Here is a 22,695-nt window from a genome sequence, read left to right on the forward strand (position 1 = left end):
CGGCAACAAATAGTGCCGACCTGCAACAAAGAGTGCCGACCGGCAACAAAATGTGCCGATGGCAGCAAAAACCAGCAGGTGACCTCCAGCCACTACCGGTGGTGTGTGGGGATGCCTCACAAGGCATTCCCTGCCCCTCCAAGGCAAAACACAAGTGTTTGGTGTAAAACCAGACACTAAACGGTTGAGTTTAGAGATCCTGAGGCAAGGCGCGCGAGTCGAGACCTCCGGGAACTCCAAACGAACACAAACATGGATAATCACCGAGTGTTCAAACGGTGACGTCCAAGTCTTGAGGACGGTCAAAAATGGGGTGTCTACACTCGCATGAAAAGAATGGAACAAATGCTTACAGCTTTAACTGGGGTGGTAATGCAACAACAGAGGCAATAACCTCTACCTCCTCTACCTCTGCCGGCCCAAATTGAACCGGACAACAACGACATTATTAATTTGACTCAGAAGTTCATGAAAATAAAACTGCCAACCTTTCTTGGAGGAATTAAACCATTAAAGGCTGAAACATGGTTGTTGGAGATGGAGAAACTGTTTGAAGTATTTCCCTGTTCTAAGATTCAGAAAGTCTTATTGGCTACCTACACTCTGAAGGACGAAGCTCGGAGATGGTGGTTACTAGTTTGGAATGGCAATGAAAATATGTCATGGGCTCAATTTAATACAATCTTCTATGACAAGTACTTTCCCCAGTGCTTTCGGGATCGGAAAGTTTCAGAATCTCAGGAACTCAAACAAGGCAGAATGTCCGTAGCTGAGTACGAAGCTAAATTTACTAAGTTCGCCACGTTTGCTCCTCATATGGTGGACACGGACTACAAGAAGGCCCACAAATTTGAGAGTGGGCTGGATTTAGATATACTGGATCAGGTGGGAGTTATGAATCTACCCACGTATGTGAATGTGTTGGATAGGGCATTAATGGCGGAAGCTATTTTGGCTAACAAAGAAACAAACTCTCGTCCCACGAACTGATTGGATGGGAAAAAGGTTTGGGAACAGTTTCAAAAAGAGTGGTTCAGTTACTGGGAATAAGAGACAAAATAAAGGATTTTACAGTGGCTCAAGCCAAAGTAGTGGTACTACACCGACTTGCCCAGACTGTGGTAGAAAACACAAGGGGGTTTGTTATCGAGCTTCAGGTGCCTGTTTCAGGTGTGGAAAAATCGGTCATGTGATGAAGGATTGTCCTATCAGGCTCAAAAATGCCAACCGTCTAGCGGCAAGTTCAGCCGAATCCGCTTCTGCATCCAAGATGAATATGAAAGCTAACACCGGGAAAGAGACTTTGAGGCAAGGTCGAGTATTTGCACTTGTGCCAGGTGATGTGCAGAACACTGAGTCTGTGGTGTCAGGTACAATTTCTATATGTGCTTAGAATGCCTCTGCGTTGATTGATTCTGGCTCCACGCATTCATTTGTATCGCATGCTTTCTCTTAGAAATTAACTAGGCCATTAGAACCTATGAACTGTCTATTATCTGTATCTACACCATTTGGGGGTTCCATGATATGTGTTTATGTATACCTAGCATGTGATATTTTGATTGGTGGTGTGACATTATATGTGGATTTGTTGCCCTTAAGCATAGATCATTTTGATTGTATTCTGGGTATGGATTGGTTGACTAAATATTGTGCTACTATTGATTGTGTAAACAAAACCGTCACGTTTAAACCACCTGGTATGTCTGAGTTTACTTTCACTGGGAATGGGGTAGTTGCTTCGCCATACTTGATTTCATTCATGAAAGCCAAGAAATTGTTAAGAAAAGGTTGTCGAGGCTACTTATGTTGTGCATTGATTGAATCCGTAGATAGTACCAGTGTAGAAACCATTCCTGTGGTTAGTGATTTTCATGATGTGTTTCCCAATGATCTACTTGGGGACTTAATTGATAGAGAAATTGAATTCACTATTTAAGTAACACCTGGAACTCAACCTATCTCCAAGACTCCTTATAGGATGTCGACTATAGAATTGAAAGAGTTAAAGGTCCAACTCCAAGAACTCTTAGACAAGAAGTTTATATGTCTGACTACTTCACCTTGGGGTGGTCTGGTGTTGTTTGTTAAAAAGAAAGATAGGTCCTTGAGACTATGTATTGACTACCGTGAGTTAAACAAAGTAACCATCAAGAACAAGTACCCCCTGCCCTAAATTGATGACCTGTTTGATTAACTTCAGGGGGCCCAAGTGTTTTCTAAGATTGACCGTAGATCCAGGTATCACCAGTTGAAGGTCAAAGCAGAAGACATAGAGAAGACTGCATTCAGAACTAGATATGGGCATTTGTAGACGTCCCCAAACGTCCCGAGGGAAATCTCCCGTTTTGTTCATTGGGATCACTACAGTTCACAACTCAATGTTACGGTCCTGTATCTAATCTCGCAGAGTGCTATGCAAGACCGATGAATCATGAAAGAGTCCAAATCCGGCAAATCGTTTTGAAAACAGATTTTTAAGAAAGAAGTGCCAAACATGGACTTCTTTGCCTGATACAGAGTCGCCACCTAAATATTTATTTTGGGGGAATTTAGGAAATCCTGACTCGTTGCCTAAGGCCATGTGTCCGTCATCACCAAAGTTGCCTCGGCTCGGGAACTTGGGTACAATTGGGGAAGGTCAACTATGAGCACCCCCGCTCGCCCGATCCGAAGATCGGCTTGTACTATGCATGATATCGAGTTTTGAAAACATATGTGTTCTTATTCCAGTTGATTAGCTAGAATTTACTATGTGATGCGCACAACACACAAGTATAGACTAGATCACCTAATTTGGAACAAAGTATCGCATATCCGTTTGTTTTTTAAACTGGTTTGAAGTTTGCTACTCGCAAGTAGGCTAAAACACAGGTTTCGACGAATTTATTCCAATTCAAGCAACCCAACCTTCACCCACAGGCATTCAGGAAGTTATATCACATAAGTAAATAGCCTCATGGTAAGCATGCTGTCGTGTTAACACTCACATACATGCAAGATGCTAAAGCACAAATACTCACAGTGTACTCCGGGCCAAAACAATGAACATGTTAGTAATCAAATGTATGATCCAAGTCCATGTTAAAAATGGCTAATGCATCGCAGGCAAAATGCAACTAGAATAGGCTCGGATAATCTAAAGTGGCATATGAGATGTGACAAGTCAACACATGTATTCAACTTGGAATTTGAAACACTATGCAGTTAGTATGATGCGCCGAGCCCGGTGCATGCAATACTGATGAATGATGCAAACATGCATAGTATAAGGATGCTAATTGAAACGTGCCCTAGAACTAACCATCGTAAGCGGTTAAGTAAAAGGGAGAAAGAAGTGGAGGTTGGAAGACATACATCACGCACACGCACGCTTATTACACAATTGCGCCCTCTCGAGGGACCAAAACAATAGTACAAACCAAATAAATAATTAACTATTCTAGCTAATTAATTATTACAGCCACTTAACTAGTTAAGCAAATTAACTAAGCTAATAAAGCGGTAAAGCAGCCTCGGGAAGAGGGATAAATGCATGCATGCTCGGCTCCGCTCGGAAATCCACCGCCATGTCACATGTTGCCTCTATTTACACTGCTCTGCACCTTTGAGGACTGCACAAGTCTCAAGGTCACTTCTGGACTACTCCCTGAGCACTGTGGGAGGTCACCAACCAAGAGGGAGCACCACCGGCCATGGAATTATGGTCATCGACCAAAAATGGGATCACCAGCCCTATTTTGGTAGTCGGCCGGCACTGAAAGTTGCCGACCTGCCATCTCCTCCTGCAGAACACTGGTTTGCTGCAACAGAGGACAAACAGAACATGGTGATGCATTTTTAAAGCAACTTATGCATTACCACCCTCCTCAGCATGTTTGAGACTTAGAGGAGCATGGTTCTCGACCCTCGGGCCATCAATCATGCATTTCGATGCATTATGGCCCAAGGTGCCAAGTGTGCAATTTGATATCAAATGAAATGCACACAAACACACAATGATCCTAACCTCTATCATAATTGATCAAGAGGCAAGGGATGCAAACATGCACAATGCTATGCAATCTAGACATGCAAGCAAACTAATGCAACATGAGCATGCAAACAAACATGCAAATATGCAAGCATGTAACAACATATTAAACTCGTGACAAAATACAAGCTAACAAGCATGCAAAATGCAACTTAAGCATACAACAATATGCGATGAGCAAAGTATGCAACAATATACAAGGCGAGCATGCAACAACATGCAAAGGATGGACTTACACCAAGAAGGACAGCTCTCTAATAGGCCCAAAACAGTGGCCAAAATGCTAAGGGATAAGGGACAAAACCACATACGAACATGCATGCTAATGGCCCATCACTTTAAGAACAAAAGGGCAACCCTTAAGCACACTTAAAAGAGGATGAACATGGACAAATGGCATACATTGTAAGTTCTGAAATCATGTTAGAAATGGTGCCAAACCAACTAAACAAATCAAGCAAAGCATGCAACCAAGCCCAAAATTTGGAAACTAGTCATGGGATTTGAACCAAGACTACATGAAGCAAACCTCAAAAGGGCCATGGGGACCTAAAACAGTCCCAAGGCAGGTCTAATCAAGACCAAAAGTGAGCTCGAAACTAGCCAATACAAGCTAGATTAAAGGGGCAAAATCATGAGGCATGCAAGGCCACCGAAGAGGTGTTACACTACACCTAATACAACCAAACATGGCATGACTCAAACAATAAAAGTCAGAGATATGACATGTTAAAATGAGCCCAAAACCCCACTTAGATGGCATCTAAATGGTCTAAGCATGATGGCATACACAATGGTCCAAACATGGAGCATAACACAACAACTCTTTAAGGCATTAAAGGAGCATCAAATGTAAGTAAACAAGCATGCCACATGGACTGAAATGACATGGTAAGTGACTCCAAATCACTGAAATAAGCCAAGTAATGCATGCTAGGGGGTTCAAAACTCAAAGCATACAAGCTAGATTGCATGATAGCTATACAAAGCAAGTCATGGATAACCAAAACAACCAAAATCAGACCTCAAGCATATTAAAACAAGGCTAGACGCTTCACAAAGTTGAGCCAAAATCATGCTAAAAACACATGTTACAACATGATGCATGTTAAGGCCAAAACATGGGATTACAAGACAAGTGTATGGAGCATACATGGCATGTCTAAACCAACTTTGGACAGAGGTAAATCATGGCAAAATAACACCAAATATCAACTAAGACATGGCCAACATGAACTTAAACAAGGTGCTCACACATGAGGCAAATATGACAAGTATTGAAGACAACAAGGAGAGGGGATGGCCCTCTCCTTCTTAGGACCTCAAAACACCATCCCCACCACTGAAATCCAGAGTGAGAAGGCCAATACAAGGTGGTCCCGGAGCTCACAAAAAAGGCACAAAATGAGGCCAAACAAGGCCTAAGAGGGGGTAAACAACCCCAAACACCAAAGTGATCTTAAACAACTATTTTAAGCACTTAAAAACAGAAATTTTATCAGCTATAACTTAAGCTTAAAAATAGATGCAAGATAGGTTAAAAGCTTGTACAAAAATGGGGAATATAAAGCAAATAGTGCTCACCCTTGAAGAACACTTCAAGAACACCAACCCCAGCCCCTTTCTCTAATCAAAACCAACGTAAAAACTCTGAAACCAATCCCTCAACACCTTAGTAACCGAAGTATAGTGTAACACTAGGTGTTTTAGTGCAAAACTAAGAACAAAGCACCTTTTGAACACTATTCCACACACAAATGGAAAGGGAGGGAGATATAGAGATAGATAGATATAAAACTTCTAACCCTAATTCTCTGAACCTGGAGAAAGGATGAGGGGCTCCCTCTTTATAGAGGTTCAAATCCTCAAGCTTCCAAGAGAAGCTAAACAAGAGGCAAATCCCTCCATACACGTGTGTGGAGGGGAATAATTGTGCGTGCCAGCTGTGCCAGCTGGCACTAAATATTTGCCAAAAGCAGATGGAAAGGGGTCGACTGGAAAATTTGGCCGATTTACCAAAAACAATGGTCGGCCGACCAAAAACACTGTCGACCAACCAAACAAATTGGCCGGTAGCAATAACACAGGACCGATGGCCTCAAGCCAAAGTCGGTGAGGTGTGGGGATGGCCAACAAGCCATTCCCTGCCCTCAGAAGCAAAAGCACAAGTGTTTGGTGTACAACCATATACAAAACAAACAAGTCGAGAGGTCTTGAGGCAAGGCGCGCAACCGGAACCTCCGAGAACTCAAGACGAACACGAACATGGATGATCATCGAGTGTTCAAACGATAACGTCCAAGTCTTGAGGATGGTCAAAAATGGGGTGTCTACAGCATTATGAATTCCTAGTCATGCCATTTAGGGTAACCAATGCACCGGCTGCCTTCATGGACCTTATGAATAGAGTGTTCAAACAATTTCTGGATGAGTTTATTGTTGTTTTTATTCATGATATATTGATCAACTCAAAAATCAGGGAAGAACATGAGAATCATTTGAGAACTGCCTTATAGATTCTAAGAGAAAAGAAATTATATGCAAAACTATCCAAATGTGCATTCTGGCTGAACAACATAGCCTTTTTGGGCCATGTAATTGTAAACACCCCATTTTTGACCGTCCTCAAGACTTGGACGTCACCATTGGAACACTTCGTGATTATCCATGTTTGTGTTCGTTCGGAGTTCCCGGAGGTTTCGACTACGCGCCTTGCCTCAAGATCTTCGAACTCGACTGTTTAGTGTCTAGTTTTGCACCAAACACTTGTGTTTTGCCTTGGAGGGGCAGGGAATGCCTTGTGAGGCATCCCCACACATCACCGGCCATGGCCAGAGGCCACCGGCTGGTTTTTTGCTGCTATCGGCAATATATATTGCCGGTCGGCATTCTTTGTTGCCGGTCGGCACTCAATTTTGACAAAATGGCAATTTTGAGCAGCCGACTACTGTTCATCTGCTTTTGCAGATATTTTAATATAGTTGTATGGCATTTTGTTCCCATCCATACACGTGTATGGAGGGATGGCTTCCTTGTTAGCTTACCTTGTAAGCTTTACAAGATTGGCTCCTCTATAAGAGGAGCCCTCCCCTCTTGGCTTTAGGTTAGACATTTTAGAGACAAAAAATACAGAGGAGAGCTCTTGTTCTAGGGTTAGTATAGTTGTAGCTATTCTATCTCTCTTTTTTTCTCTTGAGTGTTCTAGGTGCATTTGTTCTTAGTATTGCACACAAACACCTACCATTACACCTTCCCTTGGCTACTGAGGTTCTAAGAGGTTGTTCTTGAGGTTCTTGGGTGGTTTTGAGCCTGAAGAACCAGCTGGAGCTTCATCTTTGAAGAAGGTCAACAAGGGTAACAATCTTACTCCTTTATTTCCCATTTTTGCATTCTATTTTCGCCTATCTTAGAACTATTTTTGAGCTTGGTGTATAATATAAAAAAGTTCTGTTTTTAGGCCCTCTAAATAGTTTGTTTAGGGTGTTTTGTTGTTTGAGGTTGTTTGACCCCTCTTAAGCCTTGTAAGGCTCCATTTTGTGCTATTTTGTGTGAGCTCCAAGACTTTGGTGTTTGGGCCTCCTCACCACTGAAATCTTGAGGGATTTCAGTGGTAGGGATGGTGCCTTGAAGTCTCAAGAAGGAGAGGGCCACCCCTTCTCCTTGTTGTCCTTGAAATGGACCATTTTGGCCTCTTGAGGGAGCACCTAGCTAAGCTTCTTGTTGACCATGCCTTGGCTGTTTTTTTTTGTGCTTATTATGTCATAATATGCCTTTGTTTTTTGTTGGTTTTGGTACACCATGCATACTTAGCATACCTACCTTGTAATGCCATGTTTAGGCCTTAACATGCCTTAGGTTGTAAACCCTTGTTCTAGCATGTTTTAGGCTTAGCCTTGTGAATCTTTCATGCTTATTTTACCATGTTTGAGGTCTGTCCTAGGTTGTTTGGGTCGACTTTGGCATGCTTAGTATAGCCCCTTTGCATTTTTGGTTTGTTGGCCTTAAGTGTGCGAATGTATAACATGCATCCTTGCCTTAATTTAGTGGGTTGGGACCATTTGTCATGTTATTTCAGCACCGAGTCAGGGTTTCCTAAATTTCCCCATAAAAAATATTTAGGTGGCGACTCTGTATCTGGCAAAGCAGTCCATGTTTGGCACTTCTTTTCAAAAATCTGTTTTCTCAAAACGATTTGCCGGATTTGGACTCTTTGGTTCAGATTAAGAACCGTGACACAAAATCGAGTCCGAACTGTAGTAGCGAGGGCCCCCCACGCGGGCGCGTCTATAGTTTCTGGCGACTCTGTTGGGGATTTAGAGAGCTTGACTCGAACTCGTGATATCCCATTTTGATTTCATTTATGTGTCTCTTTGCATTGCATGTGCATTGGTGCGCCTAGGAACACAGTGTTTGCCATCTGCCATTCCTGAACGGTTTGTCAGAGGCTTGTCTTGTCAAGGCATGACCATAAGGCTGACCGGTTATGGGCTCTGACAGTATGGGAACACAAACCCCGGTTTTACCGGGGCACCCTTTTCGACTATTCGACCTAGTGCATATTCGGATCCATAGTGACCATTCCAAGTTAGAACAGGCTACTTACCCGAAGTTAGGTTGTTTGAAAACTGCTGCGTGCGTAGTGAAACCCTAGCTCCTGACAAAATAGGACAGGGAAACCCTACCCCAACATAGGGGTGTTTTGGCTCTCTTTACTTGCTATGTGCTTTTAGAGTGTATCTCTACAGGGAAAGTACATATCAGTTTCCAAGTTTGAGTATCAGACCTGAGGACATCAGTGTCAGTTATGAGAATCAGTTATCTACGGGTATCAGGTTCAGTTTTTGGGGACAGTGATTTCTAGGGAACAGTGATCAGTAGTAGAGTGCAGTTGTTCGGCTACGCCCGTGTTTGATCTACTTGGGCTGAAATGCTGCTTGTTGTCTCTTTCAGTTCGGACAGCTGGTACACGATAGCTAGTGTCCCCCCTTGTTGAGGCAAGACTTATGATGACGCAGAATTCGGAAGAGATCGTGGTTATGACGGTTGCATTAGAGCAAGGGATCACTCTGCAAGGTGAGACCAATATTGATATGCCACACCCACCCAGGTCTCCTGTTGCGCACCCGGTCTGGGCCCCCCAACTATACCAGGCTCGCGAGCCTACTACATTTGAACTAATGGGGATGATAGGTGATCTCCAGAGGTCTGTGGTGGATCCCGCCTACGGAATGTCGGCTTCACCACCAGCGGCACCATATGCCGAGAATTTCATGCCCCAGGAGCCCCCGTTGTTAGGGCGAATTGTGATTAAACTTAGCCAACCGGAGATGGTCTCCAACTATGGTAATGACATATCAGCATCAACCCAAACCCTCAATCAGGCTGAGGACAGAGGAAAAGACAAAATGAAGGCAGATGCCGATCCCATTGAACAACTGTTGCGGGCAGTCGAGGCTTTGAAAGCCGGGGGGATGAATAAGCAACAGATATCCGCAGTTGTGGCAAAAACTGTGGAGGATGCTTTCCCCACTCCACCGGAGGGGAGTTCAAGTCAGTCGGAAAATCGGGATAGGCCCCGTCATGCCAGAACAGTTTCTCCTGTTCCCGCCCCTGCACCTGGGAAAGATCAGAAAGCTAAGGCAGCGCCTGCCGATCCTTTTGCTTGTGCGGCTAGTAAAAGCGCTCAGACTTCAAAGTACCTGCCCCGAGGGCGCAGGACCTTCATGCTCTCTATATGCCTCTATCTAAGGCACTTCAGATCCTTGCCGAGAGGGTACACCTTAAACACTTGGAGCCTCGGCCTCTCCTGAAGAATCTCCCTGCTACGCATGATGCTGCTCAGTACTGCGCGTACCACCAGCAAACAGGCCATGCTACCGACAATTGTTTCCGCCTCCGTCATGAGGTGCAAGATTTGATTGACAACGAGGTTATCCTCCCGCCCACCTCAGCCAAGTCCGTTACCACCCAGTTATTGGATTTTAAGGACACAGATACTGCAAGTATGTAATCAGAAAGTGAACCACCTGTGGGCGGCATTTGGTATATTTTGGATGTGGCGTCTGGCATGCATTTTTGAGCATCTGTGAACGCTAGCTTTGTAAATTCTGGTCCGGGTATCGAGTCAATCTTTTGTTTTGAGTCTGTCTCTTTGTCTTGAGTCAGTCTTTTTGCTTAAGGGTCTGTCTTGTTGTAGCGAGTCAGTCCCCTTTGTATAGAATACCAGGTGATTCTGGGGTTGTTGCCTCGAACACTGTTTTGTCTTGTAATTACCCGTTTTTGTTTTTGAGTCTGTTTCTGCCGAGGGGCCAGTTATACCAACAAATCTGATTGAAACAGCTGTGGTTATCTCGTTTTTCATGCTTGCTTTCAGTGTGAGTTATTTGTGCCAGAGAATTCGATTGGGTTGACAGTACATCTCGCCTGCTCTCCTGCGCGCCAAACTCATTGCATTAACCTAAGTTTTTCAAAAAACCCCTTTTGAACACTGCGGTGATAAAAACGAAGAGGAAGGAATTTCTCGAGTTTTGCAAAACTTTGATCAAATTGAGAGAAGGAGAGGCATGTTAAGCCTTTTAATGAATGAAACCACGCTTGTCAGCATGAGTACTGGCAAGGACCCTGGCTTGATCCAGATTGGTTCCACACTATCTTCGGCACGAGCGATTTGTCGCTTTCTCAAAAACTGTCAAAAACAAATGTTTACATGGCCCTGTGAAGACCTGTGTGGAACCGCTCTTGAGATTGTGCAATCTAGGATCGCTCTCAGCCTCAAGATTCAACCCGTCCGTTTCGAACCTCGAACCCGTTCAGAAAGTTCAAACGGTCAAATGTCATGCAAGGTCTGTATGGCCAGATCTGAAGTAGCCCTCGAGCAAGAGGCACCAAAGCCGAATCAAAAGATTAGATCTCACCAGAAGAAGCTCGTGCAGTAACCATGATGGATTCTTCTGCAAATCATTACAATAGCCGTTCTCCTAGATACAGAGAGGCTTCAACTTCAAAAAACCATTTGGCATGGACTTGTTACACTTTTACCCTTTGAGAGGCTCGTTGGGCCGAAAACCCGGAAGGGCGACCCAGGCAAAAGTTAGAGCAAGAGAAAAATAAAAAAATATATGCAAAAAAAAAAAGAGCAAAAAATAATAACGCAAAAATAAAGAAAAAAAAGAAAGAAAAAAGAGAATGAAAAGATACAAAAAATCAAAAAAAAAAAGAAATGAAAAGAAGCTCGCAAGGTCGAAAACCCGCATCGGGCCCCTTAGCAAAAGTTAGAGCCTGAAAAGTGAAGGTTAAAATACCCGAGTGTACCTTAACCGGAACTACGTAAGGCTTGATTCCCATGTTTGGGATACGTAGGCAACTTCATCGTGAAGTCCAGCCCCCAACGCTTTCGTAGCGTCTCAGTCCATACAATGGTTTCGATTTCATCCCAAAGTCCAGTCGCCGACGCTTCCAAGGCGACTGTGTCCATATATTTGTTATAACCGTCTTTGTCATCTCTGTGTCCAAGAGTTCGACCACCACCAATGAAGACTGTTTACGGACTGCTGCGGCACCATCCAAACAAGGGGCAACTTTCCGTTGCCACGAGTCGTCGCGAGTCGCCATTCAAACTAGGGGCAACTTTCCGTTGCCATCCACCCCCTTTAAGCCAAGGGCAATTTTCCATTGCCTCCGATCTGAGGTTGTGCATCTCAAAGAGTAAGTTCCATGCTCGTTGAGCATTGACTGTTTGTAAAATAGTTTTTGAAAATTTTTACTAAGGTTGACTGTTTTCTCGAAAACTGTTCTATTTTCCAAAACTGGACCATTTTCTTGGACCCAAAAAGGAAAATTTTCAGTGCTTACAGCCTGACTTGCATGGCTTTCAAATCAAAAGTCGAACAAGTACGTTAATCCGACTCTCATCTTGATCAAAACTGTTTTAGTAGAAAACCAAAACGAAAAAATGGTCAAAATGATGAACTAGGGACACAGGTGAGTCAGGTGTTCTGTCTTTCCCCCGTCGTCAACATACTTACCAGGAGGGCACTCTACCCACCAGAAGAAATAGCTGTGAGCTAACGGCATCGGGCATGAACCCGCAACTTCTTATTCATTCATTAGTCACCTTGGGGAGGGACGAAAAATGAGAGAATAAAGAATAGAGAGGTGTGAGTTGAGAGAAAAGTGAGGAAAAGGGTTTTAAGAGAAAAACCGAGCCTGAGGGTCGAGTAATGTGAGAATCACAAATGAGAAAGGGTGGCAAATTTACCCGAAGGAGCCGGCTCCTCGAGATTTGAGGTCTCTCAGTTTATAAGCACGTCCGTGTGTTTTGTCTTTTGATTTGTCGGTCTCGTCTTTTGTTTTTAGTCTTTCCCGAGCGTGTCTCGTTGTGTTTAGGTCGTGTACCTTTGTTGAGTCCTTTTCCGCTGTATCCAGTTGTAGGCTCGATACCCTGGTTAAGAAAACCCCTTTTCCAAAAGTTAATCGTTTATGCTCAGAGTGCTGTGCCATTCTCTACATTTGGGCGAACCAAAAGAAGGAAAGGAAAATTTGGGGCATCCGAGCATGTTTTAACCCTAGCCAGTTTCACCTTGAAGGCCGTCTTGTCAGATTGGGCTATTTTGTTTAAAGTTTGCCGTGTGCAGAATAAACCAAGTGTTTGGTTATGGGCTGTATGCAGATTAATCCTCAGCAGAGTATGGACCGTGTGTTCAGGTTAAACAGTGGTTTGTATGGGTTGCTTTGCTGTTACTTGGTTTGGTTACCTTGTTTATTACGATGCAAATGTTCAACATTCAGACAACAGGTCAATTCCATTTACATTGAGGTGTAACATGATGTGATGCGATGCAATACATGAGATATGTAAATGTAACACTTTTTAAGCAAAAAGTTTGTTCATTTCATTATCTTTTTCAAGTACATAGCATTGAAAATAAAAATCTGCCTGCGGCAGTACAAGGTAATCTAACTACCAGAAAAGAAAAAGAAAAGAAAAAGTACAAAAGGAAGAAAAACAGCAATCTGGATCATCATCAGTAGTCTCAGGCCTGGGGATCTGCCCTCGCCCTCTTCCTGGACGAAGGTCCAGGGGCATCGTCGTCAGCACCGTCATCTGAGCCTGAGTCTGAGTCGTCTCCAACCTCCTTAGATGACCCGACCTCTACCTCTGCCTCGGACTCATCATCGTCATCATCATCATCATCAGGGGTCGGCACCCGAGAACTACTCCCGACATGAGTACGCCCTCCCCTGGTACAGGGACGTGCAGCGTCTCCACGCCCTCCTCGAGCAAGAATAGAGGGCCCAGCCGGAGCACCACCCACCGGAGGAATCTGGAAGGGAGGCTGAAAAGCACAAAAGGCAAAAACATCAGAATACTGTGAGCAGTGTATTAGTGCAGAATGCAATATATGGGTACAGTGTGAGAATACTATGAGAAGTGTATCAGTGCAGAAATGCAGTATACAGTGTGAGAATACTGTGAGCAGTGTATCAGTGCAAAATGCAGTGTACAGTATGAATGCCGTGAGCAGTTTATCAGTGTAGAATGCAGTGTATGAGTATAGTGTGTGAATGTCGTGAGCAGTTTATCAGTGCAGAATGTAGTGTACAGTGTGTGAATGCTGTGGGCAGTTTATCATTGCAGAGTATAGTGTATAAATGCAGTGTCTGCGGTGTATTAGACGCTGTGAGGTCAGTGTGTCAGGTATTGTGTCATGCATCAGATTACGTGAATCAGCTTGTGAGCGATTTGAGGCCGTGATCAGAAGAACATACCGGAATGCTGTAAAGGGCCAGGAGGTCAAAGGTCCGCTATAGCATCCCCATCATGGAGGCATTCAACTCCACGGACTGCCGGGTGTACCCCGAAGACGCCTGCAAGAGTATAAGATACATCAGTGTTCTGCGGAATATCAAATAAACTAAAATGAAATGCCAGTGCAAGATGCAAAATGAAGTAATACATACCGGAGGTAAGTTGGGGATACCGGCTAACTCATGACCAGCGGGGGGAGGAGCAAAAGGGATCTGGTAGGTCGCCCCATCCTGCCCTCTATATGACAGTACAGTGGGCAGGGCAGGCCAGCCAGTCCCCCGTCCCCCTCGAGCTCCGCTCCTGCCGTGCGCTCGAGCCCTCCTCGATGTGCCTACTCTAGCCCCAGCTCCAGCTCCAACTGCCGACGCCGTTGGCCTCTCCCCCTCAGCTCGCCGACCACCGCTCAAGGGTCGCATAATGTAGGTCTGGACGTACTCTGCGTAGTCACCCTCGCCTCTGAGATGCTCTGCTCCCCAGCCGACGGTGTAGTCCATCATCTCCTGGGCAGTGAACCTCTCTGTATCTCTCATGTGGGCAGGGGGTGGACCCGGCACTATCTGCTCCGGTAAACCCAGGGTCTGACACAAGAAACGCTCGCCCAGGTACCAAGCCCGACAGACCGAGCCCTCCAACAAAATCCGACTACGGGCGGTCTCCTCTGCGCCCTCATAGTGATCCCTCACCACGGCCGGCAACGGAGCCCAGGGCTGCCAAGTGATCTGAAAATGAAATGCAGTTTATTATCTACCGTTATTGAAAATATACGGTGCGAAGCAAAGCCAAAAAAATAAACTCTAAAGTCGAACATACCTCCGCGGCGGTGATGGTGTCGAAGTATCGGCGGAAGAAAGTAAGAGACTCCCGCGGTCTCCGCACGCATTGCACGTCGAAGCGATGAGAGAAGGGGACGCCAAGTGGGATCTCCTCATCGGGTACTAGGGCAAGCCTAGGAAAGTAGGCATACACCCATAACTATAGAACAGATACCAGTATGACTATCAGATAAGGCAGAATACAGAATAAAGCAGAAATAGCAGAACCGTGTGTTGTGCAGTGTATTGTGCAGAGTGTGCAGTGAGTGCAGTGTGCAGTCAGTGTAAAGTAGAGTATATGTGTGCCGGGTGTGCAGTGTACAGTCAGTATGGGGCAGTGTACAGTATATATGTAGTGTGCAGAATACAGAGAGTAAGAAGCAGAAATGTAAAAAGAGAAGAGGACGTACCTCCCAGGCTCGCCAGTAGCCACCGAGAAGCTGTCCGCTGAGGTGGGAAGAAGAGCTCATGTAACCATATAAAGTGGCCAGAGCAGCGCCACCCCAGTCATAATGGCGGATCTGCCTGGCGTCCACCAGCGCGCTCAACAGGCATAAGGGCACGGTGTTCGCCCGATCGGCGAAGAGAGTCGTCCCGAAGAGGAACATAATGAAGCCCCGCGCGTACTGGTCCACCTCCTCCGAGGACATCTGCACCTCCTCTGGGGACATCTACGCCTCCTCTGCCAAGGCTGGCTGGACCCGAAAGCGGCTCTCGAACCAGGAATACCTGACGAACCCCGCTCGAGCGAGGGGAGGCTGAGTGTCAAGTAGGTACAGCTGGGCAGCGTCCCACTCGTCCATATCCGTGTCAAAGGGGATCGGATCACCCCCTACCCCAATGCCAGTAAGCATCGAGAAGTCATAAGGGGTCATCGTCATATCCCCTGCGACGGAGAAGTGGAAGGAGTTGGTGGTATCCCACCACCTCTCCGCTAGAGCAGCAAGCAAGGGCCTGCAGGTAGTCAAACGAGAGAGCCCCCTGCAGAAGATGCCAAAGTCGGCCTCGTCGATGATATCACGAACCGCATCTGGCAGCTCGAGGTACCAATCCCGAGCAACGGTGTTCCCATACCCGAGGATGGTATGGGAATCCCCCTGTAATAAAAAACAACAATTGCAAGGCAATATTCAAAATGCAGTTCTAAGAAGTATGCAGTGAACTACAACGTGTGATGTGTCAGTGTGTTTGGGTGGTTCAGGGCAGATGTAGCATGCGTGCAAGTTTTAACAGATTCAAACAAATACCGGGTGCCGGTGTGCTTACAGTGAACTACAACGTGTGATGTGTCAGCGTGTTTGGGTGGTTCAGTACAATGTAGCATGCATGCCTGTTTTCAGACTCAAGCAAATACCGGGTGCCGGTGTGCTTACAGTGAACTACAACGTGTGATGTGTCAGCGTGTTTGGGTGGTTCATTACAGTATAGCATGCGTGCATATTTTCAGACTCAAGCAGATACTGGGTACCAGTGTGTATGCAGTGAAATATAGTGTGCGCCGTGTGTTTGGGTGATTCAAAGCCAGTGCAGTGTGTGTACATGTGTCAGTCTCAAACAGATATCAGTTGCACATATGTTTACAATCAACTACAGTATACAGTATATCAGAATTAAGCAGTTAAAAAGCATAACCAGCTACGGCAGTTTTGCATCCTACATTGCAGAGAGTAAAGCAGAGAAAGAAAGTTACCTCAGAAGCACCGAAGGACAGGTGGGAGGTAGGCTCACGCAGTAGTAGCTCGGGTGGCACGTGCCTATCAAAGCTCCTGAACTGGCGTAGTCCGTCGGGGAGCATAACATGAACTGCAGGCCTATAGGTCTCCGGATCGAACGACCGGATATGAAATGGCAAGGGCTCGGCCTCGGGGTCCATCTCGTGCTCTGGCGGAGCCCCGCCCTGTGGAAGATCGTCTACCATCTTAAAGAGAATGTGAAAATGGCCGGAAGACGAAAAACCGGGCGAGAAGGCGAAAAGTCAACAAAAAGTCAAACCCCGAGGGGGTCGGAAAAGGCCGAAAAAGTCAGAGTGCGGAAAAGGCACGGGTATCGAGAAAAACTCGAGGGAAACAAGCCCCGAGTGGCAAAAATCAAGAAAGAAACACCGAAACGAAGTTTCGTTCAGTTGAAAATGTCCGAAACGCGAAGGAGATCGCGAATCGAACAACGAAATGGGAGCTAGAACGCAAGAAAGGGAGAGAATCAAGGGAGGAAAATGCCCTAGAGGGGAGGGGGAAGGATTTTCGACCAAAGAGAAGTGAAGAAAATAGGGTTAGAAACCCTATTTTAAAAGACCCGTGGCCAATTGACAGAACTGCCCCGACACAAGAATTCTTTGCCGGTCGGCCACACTCTTTGCCAGTTGGCAAAATATTGTGCCGATGGAATTGTATGATGGCCGGTGGACGGCCGGTGATACATTTTGATGGCCGGTGGGCATCCGGTGGCCTCCTACAGTGATTTTGGAGCCTCCTGCACCCTTGTTTAAGTTATGTGTGGGGTCCAGGGCCTTTAGTGCTCAAAACAGTGCAAAACAGTGCACTTCCAACGCTCAACTGGCCTCCGTTTTGACCTCGGGTCGTGTCTTCTCTGCGTGGCACTCGAATTCATGCAAGGTGTATCCTTTTCGTATCCTTTTGGCTTTTACAAAACTCAAAAGTTGCCCCATGCGTATCGCATATCAATCGCACTGTCTTGTGCGCTCGCGTTGTTTAAAACGCATCGCGCGGTTTTGTGCATCTCATTGCATTCTGCATGCATTCAATCAATTCATTGCTTGCGTAGATCGCATATTTGTTTAAATTCATTACTTGCGTAGACCGCATGTTTTTCTTGCGTAGACCGCATGTTTGTTCAAATTCATCACCTGCGTAAACCACATGTTTTGCTTGCGTAGACCACATGTTTTGCTTGCGTAGACTGCATATTTGTTCAAATTTCGTTACTTGCGTAGACCGCATGTTTTGTTTGCGTAGACCACATATTTGTTCAAATTTCATTACTTGCGTAGACCGCATGTTTTGCTTGCGTAGACCGCATATTTGTTCAATTTCATTACTTGCGTAGACCGCAAGTTTTGCTTGCGTAGACCGCATAATTGTTCAAATTCATTACTTGCGTAGACCGCATGTTTTGCTTGCGTAGACCGCATAATTGTTCAATTTCATTACCTGCGTAGACCGCATGTTTTGCTTGCGCAGACCGCATGTTTGTTTAAATTTCATTACCTGCGTAGACCGCATGTTTTGCTTGCGTAGACCGCATATTTGTTCAATTTCATTGCCTGCGTAGACCGCATGTTTTGCTTGCGTAGACCGCATAATTGTTCAAATTCGTTACCTGCGTAGACCGCATGTTTTGCTGGTGTAGACCGCATGTTTGTAATCAATTCCATGACTTGCGTAGACCGCATTCTTATGTCCAATTTCATTGCTTGCGTAGACCGCGTGCCCATAATCAAATTTGTTGCCTGCGTAGACCGCGTGCTCCACTTACATGTCTGTGCTTTCACAGCATTGTTATGCTTCCCACTTGCTTTGCGTTGTCACGCATTTTCAAATACATTAATATGCATTGTACTTGTTAAGTTTGTTTTCTTTTCAGGCACGATATTGTATGTACGGTTCATTTAAGGCTGGTGCAACCAGACGGGCCGCACAGGTACTGTATGGTCTAGGAGACCTTAAATCCTTGGAAGGTGCAAAACCTTCGGCGCATTGATGTGTGCAGTTCGTTTGCATTGCCATGCATGTCTTAAGCCGCAGGTATATACACAGTCTAGGAGACCTTAAACCCTTGGAAGGTGCAAGACCTTTAGTGCATTGATATGCACAGTTCATTGGCATTGTCATGCATATCTTAAGCCGCACGTTGTTGCGCACTTCAAGTTCACTTGCATTGTTATGCATTTCTTGTGCAATCTACACGGTCTAGGAGACCTTAAATCCTTGGAAGGTGCAAGACCTTTGGTGCATTGGTGTGCACAGTTTGTTTGCATTGTCGTGCATCTCAAAAGCCGCGTGTTGTCACGCATTCCATGCAACATGCATTTCATACGCCATTTGCATTTCAGAAAAAGCAAAAAAAATATATAATTGCATCGTCATGCACCATCGTAAATAGTTGCATTGTCATGCATCATTGCATATTTGTAGATATTCCATTGTAAATTACATGCATTCACTGCATCACTTCCGCCTATGGCTTGCGCCTTTCCATGATTGAGCTTGGTCTGGTATGTGCCCATACTTTTCACGTTGAAACATAGTTCAGTAGACCGTTCTATGTTAGACGTGGCTTGTACGTGTACATGCCTTCCCTAGGCAAAATTTGGTTTGGCCCGCAGGCCATATCCATTATATTACATTTCCATTCCATTGCATATAGTGTATATTGCATTGTAGCTTTATGGCTCGCGCCTTTCCATGATTGAGCTTGGTCTGGTATGTGCCCATACTTTTCACGTCGAAACATAGTTCAGTAGACCGTTCTATGTTAGACAAGGCTTGTATGTGTACACGCCTTTCCTAGGCAAGATTTGGTTTGGCCCGCAGGCCATATCCATTATATTGCATTTCCATCTCATTGCATATTTGTAGATATCGCATTGTAGTTTGCATGCATTCACTGCATCGCCTTTCATCTATGGCTTGCGCCTTTCCATATTGAGCTTGGTCGGGTATGTGCCCATACTTCTCGTGTCGAAGCATAGTTCAGTGGACCGTTCTATGTTAGACGCGTCTTGTACGTGTACATGCTCTTCCTAGGCAAAATTTGGTTTGGCCTGCGTGCCTTATCCATCATATCTTTTCCATCCCAGTGCACATTGCATTGTAATTTGCATGCATTCATTGCATCACCTTCCATTTATGGCTCGCGCCTTTCCATTTTGAGCTTGGTCCGGTATGTGCCCATACTTTTCGTGTCGAAGCATAGTTCAGTGGACCGTTCTATGTTCGACATGGCTTGTACGTGTACATGCCCTTCCTAGGCAAGACTTGGTTTGGCCTGCATGCCATATCCATTGCCATTTCCCTAGCATTTTCATTATATATTACATTGTAGTGTAATTGTTGCATCCAGCATTAGGATCGTTGTCCTTTCCCCAGCGGGTCGTTTCCCCACCTTTGTCATTCCCCCCTAAATACTTGTTCTTGTGTCCGTCTACATTACCCATAATTCAGTGGACCGTTCTATGTTAGACGGACTTGTTACCTCCATCAATCTAGTTGACATAGGTGTGGTTCCGAACCGCTCATGATTGGATCATGATTCAATTGCTTTGCATATAGTTTGCATTGTTTCAACTACATTGCATCTTCATTTGCATTGTTTATACATTGTTTTGTATATATTGCATATCATTTTGCATCCATCTTTGCATTGTCATGCATGTTGCTAATAACATCGTACTTGTTGAGTTGCTTTCTTTTCAGGCACGATATTGTATGTACGGTTAATTTGAGGCTGGTGCAACCAGACGAACCGCACAGGTATTGTATCCTCCGAGTGAGACGTATTGAGAATTGCATAATTCTCTTACATCCTTTCTGCATTGTAGTGTAGTTTGGTGTATACTAGCTTAAAACTGTCGTGTTATGCTTCGTTACAGCTTTCTTTGCATGATCATAAGTTATGTCCGGCTCTGTGCATTGTCTTGCATTTTGCCCCTGCCTTCGGGCGCATACCTTGTTTGTCTTGCATGTTTGTCTAAGTCTTCGGCCTTGTCAAAAATGGGTCGTCTCTGGGCTTTGACATTCACTCCCGTCATTGTTATGACTTTCTAGTTCTATCAAAGAAGGGCAACTGTAGACACCCCATTTTTGACCGTCCTCAAGACTTGGACGTCACCATTGGAACACTTGGTGATTATCCATGTTTGTGTTCGTTCGGAGTTCCCGGAGGTTTTGGCTACGCGCCTTGCCTCAGGATCTCCGAACTCGACTATTTAGTGTCTGGTTTTGCACCAAACACTTGTGTTTTGCCTTGGAGGGGCAGGGAATGCCTTGTGAGGCATCCCCACACATCACCGGCCATGGCCAGAGGCCACCGGCTGGTTTTTTGCTGCCAACGGCAATATATATTGCCGGTCGGCATTCTTTGTTGCCGGTCGGCACTCAATTTTGACAAAATGGCAATTTTGAGCAGCCGACTACTGTTCATCTGCTTTTGCAGATATTTTAATACTGCTGTGTGGCATTTTGTTCCCCTCTATACACGTGTATGAAGGGATGGCTTCCTTGTTAGCTTACCTTGTAAGCTTTACAAGATTGGCTCCTCTATAAGAGGAGCCCTCCCCTCTTGGCTTTAGGTTAGACATTTTAGAGACAAAAAATACAAAGGAGAGCTCTTGTTCTGGGGTTAGTATAGTTGTAGCTATTCTATCTCTCTTTTTTTCTCTCTTGAGTGTTCTAGGTGCATTTGTTCTTAGTATTGCACACAAACACCTACCATTACACCTTCCCTTGGCTACTGAGGTTCTAAGAGGTTGTTCTTGAGGTTCTTGGGTGGTTTTGAGCCTGAAGAACCAGCTGGAGCTTCATCTTTGAAGAAGGTCAACAAGGGTAACAATCTTACTCCTTTATTCCCCATTTTTGCATTCTATTTTCGCCTATCTTAGAACTGTTTTTGAGCTTGGTGTATAATATAAAAAAGTTCTGTTTTTAGGCCCTCTAAATAGTTTGTTTAGGGTGTTTTATTGTTTGAGGTTGTTTGACCCCTCTTAAGCCTTGTAAGGCTCCATTTTGTGCTATTTTGTGTGAGCTCCGAGACTTTGGTGTTTGGGCCTCCTCACCACTAAAATCTTGAGGGATTTCAGTGGTAGGGATGGTGCCTTGAAGTCCCAAGAAGGAGAGGGCCACCCCCTCTCCTTGTTGTCCTTGAAATTGACCATTTTGGCCTCTTGAGGGAGCACCTAGCTAAGCTTCTTGTTGACCATGCCTTGGTTGTTTTTTTTGTGCTTATTATGTCATAATATGCCTCTGTTTTTTGTTGGTTTTGGTACACCATGCATGCTTAGCATACCTACCTTGTAATGCCATGTTTAGGCCTTAACATGCCTTAGGTTGTAAACCATTGTTCTAGCATGTTTTAGGCTTAGCCTTGTGAATCTTTCATGCTTATTTTACCATGTTTGAGGTCTGTCCTAGGTTGTTTGGGTCAACTTTGGCATGCTTAGTATAGCCCCTTTGCATTTTTGGTTTGTTGGCCTTAAGTGTGTGAATGTATAGGATGCATCCTTGCCTTAATTTAGTGGGTTGGGACCATTTGTCATGTTATTTCAGCCCCCTTAGCATGCTTGTATGCTTGCCTTGGATGTCTCTTTGATGCCTTATGAGCTTGTGTTATATGCCCCATGTTTTGGCCATTGTACATGCCTTTGAATTTGAGCCACTTAGATGCCATCTAGGGGTCCCCTTTGCATGGTCTAGGTCTGCCTTGTACCTGTTTTAAGCCCTCTTGGCCTTGTGAGGCTTGGTTGGCTTAGCCATGGTTTAAGTCCCTTTGACTTGCTTCAAGTACTTGGGCCATTTATTGCATGCTTAGCCTATCTTGTTTGCTTGGTTTGACATCATCTTAACATGATTCCAGAGCTTACATTGCATGTCATTAGTCCATGCTTAGCCTCTTTCAAGTGTGCTTGAGAGTTGCCCTTTTGTGCTTGAGTGTTAGCCCTTTAACATGTGTATGTGTGTATGTGTATTTGGTCCTTCATTTTGGGCACTTTGGCCACTGTTTTGGGCCTATTTAGAGCTGCCCAAATCATGTTTAAGTCCATCCTTTGCTTGCTTGCATGCTTACCTTGCATGTTATTTGCATGCTTGCATGTACATCTTGCATTCCCATGTTGCATCCTTAGCTTGCATGCCTAGGTTGCATTGCATCTAGCATGCATGTCTTGTTCCTTGATCTAGTGATGGGAATTAGGCTTTGGTTTGTTGGTTTGCATTGCATTTGACATCAAAATGTGCACACTTGGTCCCTTGGGCCATCACGCATGGAAATGCGCGATTGATGGTCCGAGAACCAAGGAGCATGTCCCTTTG

At 45.0% G+C, this 22,695-nt stretch overlaps 1 protein-coding gene across 1 annotated transcript; it reads left to right on the top strand.

The window, feature by feature from the left end:
- Window positions 1–468: 468 nt before the first annotated feature.
- LOC114320179 (uncharacterized) lies at window positions 469–990 on the top strand. The gene has a single exon (XM_028267302.2). It carries the CDS (start codon window positions 469–471, stop codon window positions 988–990), a length of 522 nt encoding a protein of 173 aa, XP_028123103.2.
- Window positions 991–22,695: the final 21,705 nt, after the last annotated feature.

This window comes from Camellia sinensis, chromosome 14 (genome assembly GCF_055761805.1).
Source record: "Camellia sinensis isolate YWXY chromosome 14, ASM5576180v1, whole genome shotgun sequence".
In the NCBI taxonomy this organism is placed as follows: domain Eukaryota; kingdom Viridiplantae; phylum Streptophyta; class Magnoliopsida; order Ericales; family Theaceae; genus Camellia; species Camellia sinensis.

Excerpts from the sequence above, each read along its gene's own strand:
- LOC114320179 (XM_028267302.2), top strand. The coding sequence starts at position 469 with ATGAAAATAAAACTGCCAACCTTTCTTGGAGGAATTAAACCATTAAAG.